The sequence below is a fragment of the Patagioenas fasciata genome, chromosome 3 (assembly GCF_037038585.1).
Source record: "Patagioenas fasciata isolate bPatFas1 chromosome 3, bPatFas1.hap1, whole genome shotgun sequence".
Lineage (NCBI taxonomy): Eukaryota > Metazoa > Chordata > Aves > Columbiformes > Columbidae > Patagioenas > Patagioenas fasciata.
Window position 1 is genome coordinate 31157153 of NC_092522.1, and position 12553 is coordinate 31169705.

Below are 12553 nucleotides of genomic sequence, written 5' to 3' on the forward strand. Positions count from 1 at the left end.
CCTTATTCTTCCCATTTCAATGCAGATGAGCTGGGATATGCATAAACACGGCTGAAGACCTTTGACTTGGAGCTGTCTCATACCCAGCAAACTATGTGCATAGGCAGGGCAAACGTGCTGTGTGCTGCAAAATGCCTTGGGGCCATCTCCTTACTGGGACTCTGGGGGTCCTGGGGCCATACCGAGTTCTCCAGGTACATTTGTTCAGTGAAAAGTAAATTAATTATTTCTTGCACAAGGGGGAGGTGGAATATCCAAGTATCTTCAGCTTTCTGCTATTACATCTCTAATAACAGCACGTAACTGTGGAGGAGGAGATGGGGCTGGAGGCAGAGATGTACACATATGAGCTAATACATGGAATTTAAATGTGTTATGACTAACTGGCACTGTATTTAATTTGTGGTAGATGTGTCCCCATTGTGTTCGGTTACCTAATACCACCAGGCAACACATTAACGTCACTGTTTATCATATAGGTTGTTTGAAATGTCACAAAAGAAAATGTTCACATAGTCACTGGAATTTTGTACTAGTCTAAATATAGACTTGAAGAATGAGCTTGATATTAACATTGATTTAAACTTAAACATCAATATTTTAGTATTTCAAAACAAGTTCATACATAGCTTTTTGTAAACCCTGGGTTCCACTTTTGATTTCTGTATTTTAAGTTCATTCAATAGATAAAAAACTCTTGAAATATTTTAACAAAGATAAATTTATTATTTTTGTGAATTAGTCGGTTTGGCAGAAGGTCTGAATTGGCATACAAAAATAATACTCAAGGAAGTCACTGTTAATTTTTCTTTGAAGTATTTTATGGCTACATAACAGGCTCTTACTAGTCAAGTCATCGTTGCTGCAAAGATAGTTGTATTCCTCCAAAATTCCTTTTGGTGTTTGTGATCCTGTCAAGAATCTGGATTTTGGCATTATGACAATTTCACAGTAAATGTTATAGGTAGGTTTTCTTTAAAAAAACAATGCTGAGGCTTTGATTCACAGAAGTATTTGTCTCGACAGCAGCCTGTAAATACATGCTGACATAAATAATGAGCAAACAGAATGAAGTGTATGTATTTCTGAATACATTGAGAGAAATGTATTTAATTTGAAGTATGGCAACACAGTGAGTTTAAAAATAAACTGAACTTACAAGAACTGTAGTACTGGAAAAAAGCCAACTTGAATCTTTCCATCAAACGAGAGTTTTAACCTGAGTAAGAGACAATATCTAAACTAGTTTGAAGGAATCTTTCCTACTTGTTGCTGAAATGAGTTTTTAAAAACCTCAGTTTTTTTCTTGTTGACATCTCAGTAGTGTCTGTCAAGTCAGGTTTTTCATAAGCTAAAAACAAGTGTTGTGAATGGACTGTGAATTGTGCTGAAAGGGACAAATCTCAACCACTTTTTCACTGATCTTTCTCGTTCTGAAGTTGATGGCCCAACTTAGTGCAAAAAGAGATTTCTTCATCCTCTGTGTTAGCTTGTCTGCATTGTGTATCTGGTGAGCTAGTTCTGTTACTAGTTTTCTTATCCCTTTATTTCAGATTGACAGATTGAATCAACCATAGCTGAAGCTAATTTTTTGCATTGTCCCTGTAGCCTTTGTTTTTTGTTTTGCTACCTTTTTTTGTATGCTTATTTTGAACTTAGTCCAGGCTTCAGTGAAAAAACTCACACGGGCCTGCATAGATTTTTATTTGTAACCCATGGGCTATCAGTCAGGAGGTCACTACCTATGATTTTGTCTGTCTAGCTCTGCCTCAGAAGCAAACAGCTCTTCCTGCAGGGATAGATTTGCAGACTCTGTGAGATAAGCTAAAGGTGAGAATTTTTAGCCAGCTTAGTGCCTCCTAGTGAAGCATGAAGTAGACATGCTGTATGAGGGGAAATACCTCTAGTAGGGATTGTAACATAATTAACACTTGTCTGTTATTGCACAGTGAAAAGCAGAGTACGAGTGTTTGCATGTGGCTTATTTTCCTCTTTAGTATTTCTCAATGTAAAGTCATTCTAAATAGAGAAAAATCTTTTAAAAATGAAAAGGCTACGATAGTACTTCTCAATCTCTGCACACAGCTAGGAATAACTGCACAAAGAAGAAATTACCAGGTCCGAAAACAGCGTTCAGGATTTGAAATGTGAAAAAGCAATATTAGGGAACAGGTCCCCAGCAGCTACAGGGCTTTGGGGCAGTGTAGCATGTGAGTGCACTTGTGGGTTTGGTATTTTTTTTTCCTTTTTTAGTAGATGGCTTGCTAAGAATTTCTTAGTGAGAATTTCTTTGCTTTTGGCAGCTCTACGGTCTTGTTGCCACATGTCTCTGCTGTTGAGGCATGATTGGTGCTGTTAACATTCACAAAAAGTTCCAAAAACAAAGATTACCTGGACACGGAAGAAAAGGAAAGCATAAAGCAGTCTGGTACTTGTGGCTGCCAGCAAGATAGATTGGCTCACAGCTGGTGCCTGGTAAAACTATTAAAGTCTTACAGGGTGTCAAAATGTATGTAACAGGAGAATTCATCCCTCCAGCTCTGGGTGTGGAGACAAGTTTGTGGCACACAGTGGCACCAGTGAAGTATCTCAGGCTAATCATACCGCTGGGGTATGAGCTCTTGTCTAAAAAAGCGTCCATCCACCAGAAAGGACATCTGTTGTCCAAGCATGGAGAAACAAAGGAGTTCATACCCTTTTTCTGTACTTGGAAGCAATGAGAGGGCTTGTCACAGGTTAAAACCTTTGGAGGACTTTTTCTATTGCTTGGACAAGAATTGATATCAAGTAACTCATATGCAAATTCAACTCACAAAGCAAAATTGAAGCAGTGAATGGCAGTTTGCAGAGAAGATGTCTCATGATAATACAGACTGGCAGACCACAAGGCATTTGTTGTACTGGAAGCAGTAATCTTGGGGACCTGCAAAAGCAGCTGTGTAATAGAAATGCAACTTTGATATTTTTTTTCCTTTGTGCAGTGGATTTGTATAACAGGAATGCAGAGAGTTTTCATTGCTTTTCTGCTCCCTTCTCTCAACTGAAATAGTGTGTCTCTTCAATAAGAAAAATCCTAAGTAGGTCTTGCTTCAAATTCCATCTCATTGTACTAATGTAAGCAAAACACTTCAGATGTAATTTTTACCTTATCTCAACAGTGGCTTCATTTCAATAACATGAAGTCATTTTGTTTAATATAAAACAAAAATCAACTTCAGGTGTTTCGCAAACTTTATTACTGAAAGCATAAGATAGACTTGCATTTGTGATTTTAGTTTTAACACATTTTAATGCGTTTCAGTTGTTTTAATAACTGGATACGTGTTTATGTTGTCTAACCAGTAAACATTAAAGGAACAGAAAATAGAAGTGTAGGTAGGAAAATGCTTATGGTAAAGGTAGGGTATAGGCTTTTATCCATGATATTAAAACTAACCTGGCAAGCTTGCATGTGTGTCATTTTACTCATGGGAATAGTCCAATTGAAATCTGCAGGCTCTATGCTCACATAACAAATAATGATACTCTTGAGGTCTTAATGGATTTGCCAGGTATTGGTTTTAGTACCATCTGTTCTTTCTGCATTAGAATTATTTCTTTCTGCATTTCTTCCCCATTTTTTCCTATCTTCTCCTCTGTCTTTAGTATTTTCTTCTTCTTCTGTTACACTTACTTGTCTTGATGTTCTTCATATATTTTCCTCTATTCAAAGAATTTGGATCTAGAGGGCACTAATGAACTAAGGGTCACTAACCAGCTAAACTAAGTTTAAGGAGAGAGAACTGAAAAAGTTTTTCTTTATGGTTTTTGTTTTGTGTTTGTTTTTTGGTTTGTTTGTTTTTAAATGTCTGTAACCTAATAATCTTATTCATTGGAGAAGATATTCAGAGCAGTTTAGAGGAGTATTTTTCAGTTGTGGTGATAAACATCTTATTCTTTTTCCATGTGCATCTTACAGTTTTGGGTATGTTTTGTGCATTTATGTGCTTTTTTTTTTTTTGCTTTTTTTTTTTTTTTTAAGAACAGTGTGGGCAAATTCTCCGGAGCAGTACTCTGCTGTTCTCAATGATGCTTCTCAAACTAAGAATTCCAGTGTTGGAAGAGCTAAATGGTGCCACTAACTTTTTTCAAATAAATCCTGCTTGCAGTTTATAACACTTGAGAAGCTCTTCCATCACTGTTTGCCGGAGTATATAAAATCGTTTCAGATTACCATGGTTAAAATTTTATTTCCTTTGCTTGGATATAGCTCGTTGGGTGGTTGGTTGAGGAAATAAATGCTACCTCTGGGAAAGTATACCAAAATAATGAAGTGATAGGGAGGGAGGAGAGAAGGGGCTCTGTGGTTTGAATAAGCTGTTGGCTGTCCCGTGACAATGAAGTCTTCAGTTTCCCTGAGGTAGTGGGTTTTAATAGGTCTGCCCAAATTGCCAAGCATTGGAGTGGGGGCACGGCTCCCCTAGACTCTTAGGAGCCTGACACCTGAAAAACTAGTTTTATGTCTATGGGAGGATTAGTTATTTTTAGAAATGTATGCGTTGACAGTAAGTCAGTAGCTATAAAAATTTTGTGGGAAATCTCTAAGTAAATATTTAATTATTCTTAATATTGTAGTTAATTTATCTGCTTACAGGGAGAGGTTCATTTGCATCTCAAAATGTTTATGCACTAGCTATACATTCTAGAACTGTTGCATATTAACATGCTTCTATTCAGATAGTTCTTTTCCATGACAAATAATGTATGTTTAATAGCCAGTTGTCAGTCAAGATTTGTGAAATTTGGCTTCAATTAAAAATAACGTATAAAAAGAATCTGCATTTTTTCAGCTAGATGTATTTGTTTTAACAATAATAAATTTTGTCGTAACTTAATTTTGTCTTAAAATTGAATTATTAAACAAGATGAAGTATGTCCCATAGGTAGTGAACTGAATTATTTTGTCCTGATTTGTACTGGTCTTGTAGTCTCTCACCCGGACCTGTAGCATGTGGTTGTGTGACAGAAGAAGATAACATTTGTTTGACTTTAAGAAGTCTCCATCGAAATTTAACTCTTACTGCGTGAGTGAAGTAGCTGAATAAAACACCATGCTGAAGAAAATATTCCCCTGCCCTTTAGAATACAGTACTTTTTTTAAAAGAGTTTTAGTGCTCCTGAGCTATTTCTCTGCCAGCATCTTCCATGAGCTGAGGGACCTGGCATCATTTGAAACTTTGGAAGCGAAGTGGTCACTGCAGTTACTTGCCTTGGTACAATTTATTGTAACATCTTGAAGTAAATTTAGGATTTGTTGTAGTTTCTAGTTATTTTTTTGATGTCTCTATTTTAGGAAGGAAATGCAGATAAAATCTTGCATTCTGCTACACTTGGAACTATTTTGGTCTGGTTTTCTGTGGCTCACCTGTGTGGGTTCTCTGGTGACTAATAGTGTGGTTGGACATACGTGGTATATTTCTTTAGTAAATCTACTAAATTGGCTTTCTGTCCATCAAGCCATCAGTTTTGTTTGCATAAAACCCCTGGGCATGTAATCTATTTGAAATACAGAAATATTTGTCAAATTTTGCTGAGAATGAAGTATTCTGAGGTTATTGAAGGATTTGGATATTGTATGCCTTATTGTTAAAAAAATAAAAAAAGACAAGCGTAGAGAAAAACAGTGTAAGTAAATGCTGCTTTTTTTTTTTTGATAACGTGTAATTTGTTGTTGAACTTTTTACTTTAAATCCACTTGAATGAAGAGTCCAGAGAAGTTATTTTAATGAAGCTGCAGCTACTTACTTTAAATTGAAATTACCTGAAGAAGAGAAAGAAGGATTTGGTTTTCCCTTGGAAGCCAGTTTACCTGTCAAGATAGCAGCAAATGCAAAGTTGTTAAGCAAATCATTGTTCCAGTTTACACAAGTAAAAACATAATAAACTATATTTTAAAATACTCAACTGTAACTTGTGGAGTTAGGAAAAATAAGTGAATTCCTAATTGATCCTCAGCTCTAGTACCTTGTATGTATGTTTGGAAAGAAAAGCTATCATGTTATCACAGGACACACATTTTCAAAACTTATCACTGTCTTTTACAGCTAGGCTTCAGTTTTTCCCCAGTTAACTAATCAAGACTGATAAAGAGTTGGAAATAGATTCTTATTTTATTGTGGTCTGTTTTTTCTAATCCTACTTATCTTTCATTCACACACTTGTATACTTGACAGATGTTAATGAAATGCTTCTTTTTAACTCGACAGATACTATTCTATGAAAATTATCAGCACAAAGATGAATCCGGTATCCATAAAAGACATTTTTTACCACTTTGATCTCTTGACAATTTGGCTTTAATCCTGGTCACCATACACTGACTTTCATTTTATGTTCAGTTTATGTCTGGCTTTTGTTCCAAACTAACAGATAAAGCTGAGTGCTATTCAGTCTGAAATTTTTCAGACTGCTTATGCCAGCAGGTGACGTATGACGTGATACTGGCAGAGATGTGCAATCTGACCACTGGGAGATCTCAGTTGGTTTAGTCTATTGATCAGGAGATTGTGTTCTTCTGTGCCGCTTTGATATTTCCCAAGTCCCCGAAGCAAAGTTGACTGCTATGGAGGGCTGTCTCTGCAGTGAGAAAAGTTACAGCCTTGTTGATTTTTGAAATATCTTGACTGTAGAGATGGTCCGGTTAAAAGTCGTGAAGAGGTCTGTGTGTTTTGGGACTGGTGTGTCAGCTTCCCTGGGGTTCTGACCCAGCTCGCAACATGCTGGCTGTGTGTCTCTGACCCCCTGGGCAGCCAAGCTTCACAGCTCCACGGCCTGCGACGTGCACAGGGCTTCAACTTACCTTTCCTTCTCATGGCTTAAAACCTAAATGCATTTTCTTACGATTGCATATTAATTTAATTTAATTTTTTTCCACTTACAAATAAGTGATACCAAAGGTCATTTTTCAATATCTAGTTAAATATTGGGGTGTGTTAGGAGAGGTGTGGTTAGTAGCTCAAGAGAGGTTCTCCTCCCCCTCTACTCTGCCCTGGTGAGACTGCATCTGGAATATTGTGTCCAGTTCTTGGCCCCTCAGTTCCAGAAGGACAGGGAACTGCTGGAAAGAGTCCAGTGCAGGGCAACAAAGGTGATAAAGGGAGTGGAACATCTCCCTTATGAGGAAAAGCTGAGGGAGCTGGGGCTCTTTAGCTTGGAGAAGAGGAGACTGAAGGGTGACCTCATTAATATTTATAAATATGTAAAGGGTGAGTGTCATGAGGATGGAGCCAGGCTCTTCTCGGTGACAACCGATGATAAGACAAGGGGCAGGGGGTACAAACTGGAACACAGGAGGTTCCACTTAAATATGAGAAGAAACTTCTTCTCAGTGAGGTTGACAAGCACTGGAACAGGCTGCCCAGGGAGGTTGTGGAGTCTCCTCTGGAGACATTCAAAACCCATCTGGACACCTTCCTGTGTAACCTCATCTGGGTGTTCCTGCTCCTGCAGGGGGATTGGACTGGATGTTTCTGTGAAAATGAAATATATAGAGAGCCTGGAAGAGGGCTTGTTTCTTAGGTGTGCTGGGTTTGGGTTTCAGGGTTTTTTTGTTTGTTTCATTGTTTTTACTGGGGTTTTTTACATTTTATTGCACATTTAGCGTGGCACACTCAACTATGACTGACCAAGGTTTTGTTCTGCAGTGTAAGAAAACCTGATGTGTTTTTGACACTTGGAAAAAAATCCACCAATGCAGTTTTTCTTAGATCTTGATGTTTTGGTCTATGTCCAAATGTTTCTGTGACTTTTTCAAGAAATGTGTCATTCAAGAGATTGGGCTTATTTGTGGTTTTTGTCATTTTACAAAAAATAAAAACAATTTTGATTCTGAAGTTTTTACTTCAGACTTAATTTTGCATGCCACTTGTTGAAATTAGAAAGTACACTGCAGATCTACCATCAACATCCACTTCACTGAAAAACAAATAATCCCAAAACTGCTGTACGGCTCCTTTTTTTAATCATTATTGCATTAATCATTGTGTGGAGCAGAGTGCAGTCCTGTTGTCAGTATACACTGATGTACAGTTTTATTCATAATGAGTTTTGTCCTTGGATATAAGCAGGAACTAACACTTCTTATGCTTATTAGGGGAAATTACTCTAGGTACTGTCAGTGAACAAAATAATGATGTGCTCCTTGCTTGAGAAAACTGAGCATTGTTTTTTTTTTTCCTTCAACTTAGTAAGTTCCTGTACCCTGTATGTAGTACCTCTGTTCTTTATACTTTCCACACTGTACTGAGAATTAGCGCTGTTATGCCTCCTGGTTCATGTTTCGGGAAAGCCATGCTAGCGCTGGTTGGAGAGGAATTGATCTATTTGTGATGAGCACACAGAGATGTTAAGGTCAAATACAGTTCAAGAGTGAATCATAGGCCTTGATATTATGCATCTCCACAAAGAAGATGATTTACATTGTCACTGAAAATAAAGGAAGGTAATTTATAGGCTTCTAATACTAAAAGTGCTTTTTAAGCTCATGCACTTTTGTCCTGGAATCTAAGTTACACAGGGGGTAAAAATCTCTTGAGCTTTAGAGGTTTTGTACAGTATATCAACTTTTAAAATAAAATTTATATTCCAAATGTGTGTGTTGTGAGTAAAACCATCTCTGAGAAGTACTGGTTGCAAGGAATCACACTAAGTTTTTTTTATGCAGAATTTAGGAAGAATAAGAATGATCTTTCCAGTGTTTCTGTGTTTGTGTCTTTCTTCAGATTTTCTTTATTCTTATTTCTGCTGGGGATAATCTGCATGCTCCTTTTGGCTTTCCTGATCTGAATTTCAGATGTGGCCACACGCTGCTTGGTGCTTTTGAAGCAGTATATGGCTAGCACAGGTCAGCCCATTTCTGCTTTCATCCAAATAGTTCTGAAGTCTAGTGTTCCCTTGATGGGTTAAATCTTGTATGTAAATTGCTTGTTTAAAATAATAATTAATTTGCCTCTCAGCCTGCCTGATAGAGCTATGATGTGACAAATGGACCAAGGGCTGGTATTGTTCAAGTGATGCATCTGTGCGAGTTTGCCCTCAGTCAGCAGAGTGGTCAATTCTCCCTGACAGCTTTTTTTGCTCCTCACTTTTATGTACAATATATGGCCTCATGCCTTATCTATTTCACACTATTCCAAGCCTGCCATGAACACAGACCTGTTATTTTCCTGTCAATCGTGTCCTTCGTGCTTTTGGCTGAAGACAGAGCGGCTGAACAGCATGACCCTATGAGATGCAGTAATAACTTGCTGTTTGTGAAATGGGGATGTATTATAGTACAGAGAAGGGTCAAAAGTGACCGCTCAGTGTTGGATGCTTTAATGTGATACTAGCCCAGGGACTTTTTCAGGGCATGTAATGTTTCAGAGGCAAAAAGCACAAGTTTAGCAGTTATGAGGAGGAGGGGCAAAACTCTTTTCTGAGTAAGACTTTAGAAATAAGACAGGCACACAAAAAAGGAAAGACACAATGAGCGGGAAAGGGTGAAATGTCAGGTTCGAGTAAAATGCCTGTTTTTCACTGCCGGCCTGTGGCAGAGGCAGGTCTGGGAGCCGATTGCTGGGCTAGCGTTCAGCTCTTTAAATAGAAGAGCCTTCGCTCCCCATGTCTTCCTTGCAATCCCCTCCCACATTCACAGCATAGTTTCAAACTTCTGCAATGAGTGAAGTGGGCATCTGACAGACAACAGCCTTCTTCACATACACAGTCTTGATTCATCCCTGGAGGGAGTCTGTCATGTTCACTGGATGCGGCAGATGTTCTACGGAGTAAACTGTATCAGGAACTTCATAACTATACCATACTGCGTATACAAAGTCGATACCGTTTTAAGATGGAAAGAGCAGCTGAAAACAACCCGAAAACCTTTGGTTTTGAATCCTTAGAATTGTAACCCTTGAATAACTTAATAATTTCTTCAGTGTAGCGAGGGCTTCTGTCTGCAACTTCTTTGAACTTCAGTAAAAAACAAACAAATTAAAAGAAACAAACCTTATATGGTATTATCTGAGCTGTGATGGTTTTGAACAACAGAGTTGGAATAATCAGATCTACCCCACAAGTGTTGGAGCTCCCGAAGGTTGGACGTAAGCTGTAATTCTCCCTGTAGATCACAACTGGAAAGAGATGTAGCATGTCACTGAATTAAAGTATTTGATGGCAGCACAGCAGTAAAGAAGCTGACCCTTATCAGAGCCTATTCTTGCCTTAGTGTCCCAGGTCTCCATGTCTCCAGCTGCCAAGGTTAAGGTTTTCATTAATATGTGTCACTGGATATAGGCTTGATGGTTGTCCTGAATACCAGGCCTGCTGCTGTGTGATACCAAGTCCACATCTGAGAGCTTTTGGTTTTTCAGATGGATCTTTGGATAGAGCAGTAATACCTTGTGTTCTTCAATATTTTTTTTTTCTAGGTCAGCCAAGCCTCTCAATGTCCTGTATAACTAACGGGAGTACGGGAAGCAGGAAAACAAGCCACAGTTCCTCTGTTTCTGTTGCCAGAAAAGAAACTCTTTCATCTGCTGCAAAAAGGTACTGACTTGTTATTAATTTTTTTTTTCGGGAGGAGGGGAGGGAGTAGGGCAGTGGGGAACACAAAAAAGACAGAGCGAGAGTTTGATTTTTGCCTCTGCATGACACTCAGCAGAGATTCCTGAAGTCTAGTGAGGCACAAATAAACTTTGGAGATGTACCGTGTTGTTGGGTTGCCTACAGCAGGGTTCTAAAAGGATTCATCAATAAAGAGTATTTCTATAATGTATAGTTTCTAAAACGCATTCTCACTGAGGGACAGAATGAGCAAATGTATTTCCAATATGAATGGAAAATTTTTTCCTTCTGGTATTCATCTGCTTCTTTATTTTTTCCCAAGGAAATTTAAGGACAAAGCTGACTTCATTGTGTGGAGTGTAAATAGGAGGCAATAGCAAAATAGCTATGAAACAATAGTGAATTGTGTAAGATAAAAGTTTACATTTTTGTGTAGAAAATCTTAACCCAAAATATGGCTACTTAGTCTTTATGAAGAATGTGTATCAGATCTCAAATGTGTAGAAATAGCACTGCTAGAGTATATGTAAGTTAAATGAGCTAAGCACCAAACAACAGTTTTTTTCCCCCATGTAATGTTTTCAGCTGCATACAGTAAACAAAGCATCTGTACTACTTTATTCTATGAGTCTGTTAGATAGTGATTGCATGGCTGCTTTAATCAGTAGGTTTTGCACCTATTCCTGTTTGTTGGGAAGAACAGGCTGCCAGGTATAGCCACAGGGCAGAGAAGAATGTATAACCGTGGTAAATTACGTGAACAGATTCTTGGCCTCTGTAGAGTTCTCTGGCAACTCCAGTGGCTGGTTTATCTTCTAGTGTGGATGTAAATAGGCGTGCTATACAAGACAGCGAAATGATATGCTTAAGGGAATTGCTTTATGCAAATATATCGTACGAGAACAAACCAGAAGAAACTTTAATGCCCTTTGGAATTTGGAAAGCAAGGGTTTTGCCCTGCTTTTCACTCTTCTCCATTGTGTAACATTGCGTATCTTTTTATTGAATCCTTATGTTTGCTTTTTAGCAGTAAATCAGATAGTGATCACTCTGTGTCTCGTATCTGCTAGTGTGACAGGCACCAGGACAAAAGACATGCCTGCAGGAAGGTATTTCTTAGTTAGCACTCTTCAATTAATCTTAACCTTGTGGCTCTTGGCACTTTGATGAGAGCCAGCCCAGTTCCCGTGATGTTCGGCTTGCGTTTGCCCTGAATCACCTTCTTGATTCATTGAGTGCTCAACACTTGACTACAGAAGAAGAGCAGAGTGGAGTGGCCGGCATCCCTTTCATCTAAGTTAAAGTCTTTAAAAGGAGACCTGGATAGGTCAGAAGAGGAAAGCCTTGAATATGCTGAGAGTAGCTCTCCCTGGACCCTCAAATAACTGTCCAGGGGAGGATTTGTTTCTTCCAACGCATCAGAAGATATGGGACTCCCTTTTGTAAAATGTGAAAGAAAATGTCCGGTATCAGGCTTTGTGGTTGGGTTTTTTTTAACAACAAAACTGTTCAGCATCAAATAAGTGGATTTCAGTAGAAATCCCATTTGCTTGAAGTTAGGCTAAATGTGTCTATTTCTAACGTTCTGTCAGTATGACAAGGAGAGAGACCGAAGAAGAATATCAGCTGATAATGGGATAGTTCACCCCAAACTGTCAAGACTTTTCTTCAGGCTGGAGATTGAACTGATGCAGCAGGTGGACATGGTCATCTGTTGATGCAAAATTACACTTCAGTTAGCAAACAGCCTCCATAGCCTGACTATAACTTTTCATGTTCTAAGTACATGTAGCTGTACATCTAGTCACAAATAATAGGAAGTCTATGTGTGTCCAAACTGTTATTGTTGTTGAAGTTCAGTGTCTGTATTTTGTGCAGTCTTAATATTGTACATTTTTGGGGCTCTGACCCCTGTAGACTTGCCATTTCTGAATTTCTTCTGTTTTGTTTCCTGGACTGTTTAATCCTT

At 38.4% G+C, this 12553-nt stretch overlaps 1 protein-coding gene across 9 annotated transcripts in view; it reads left to right on the top strand.

The window, feature by feature from the left end:
• Positions 1-12553, top strand: part of EML4 (EMAP like 4) — a 160851-nt gene that overhangs the window by 89320 nt on the left and 58978 nt on the right. For 8 of the 9 annotated variants that reach the window (XM_065833364.2, XM_071806046.1, XM_065833362.2 and 5 more), the window contains exon 3: positions 10449-10566. In XM_065833364.2, coding sequence (XP_065689436.1) covers positions 10449-10566 — 118 coding nt within the window. Of the gene's footprint in view, positions 1-174; positions 195-10448; positions 10567-12553 lie in introns of those variants that run through there. The other variant, XM_071806050.1, reaches the window with a different exon arrangement.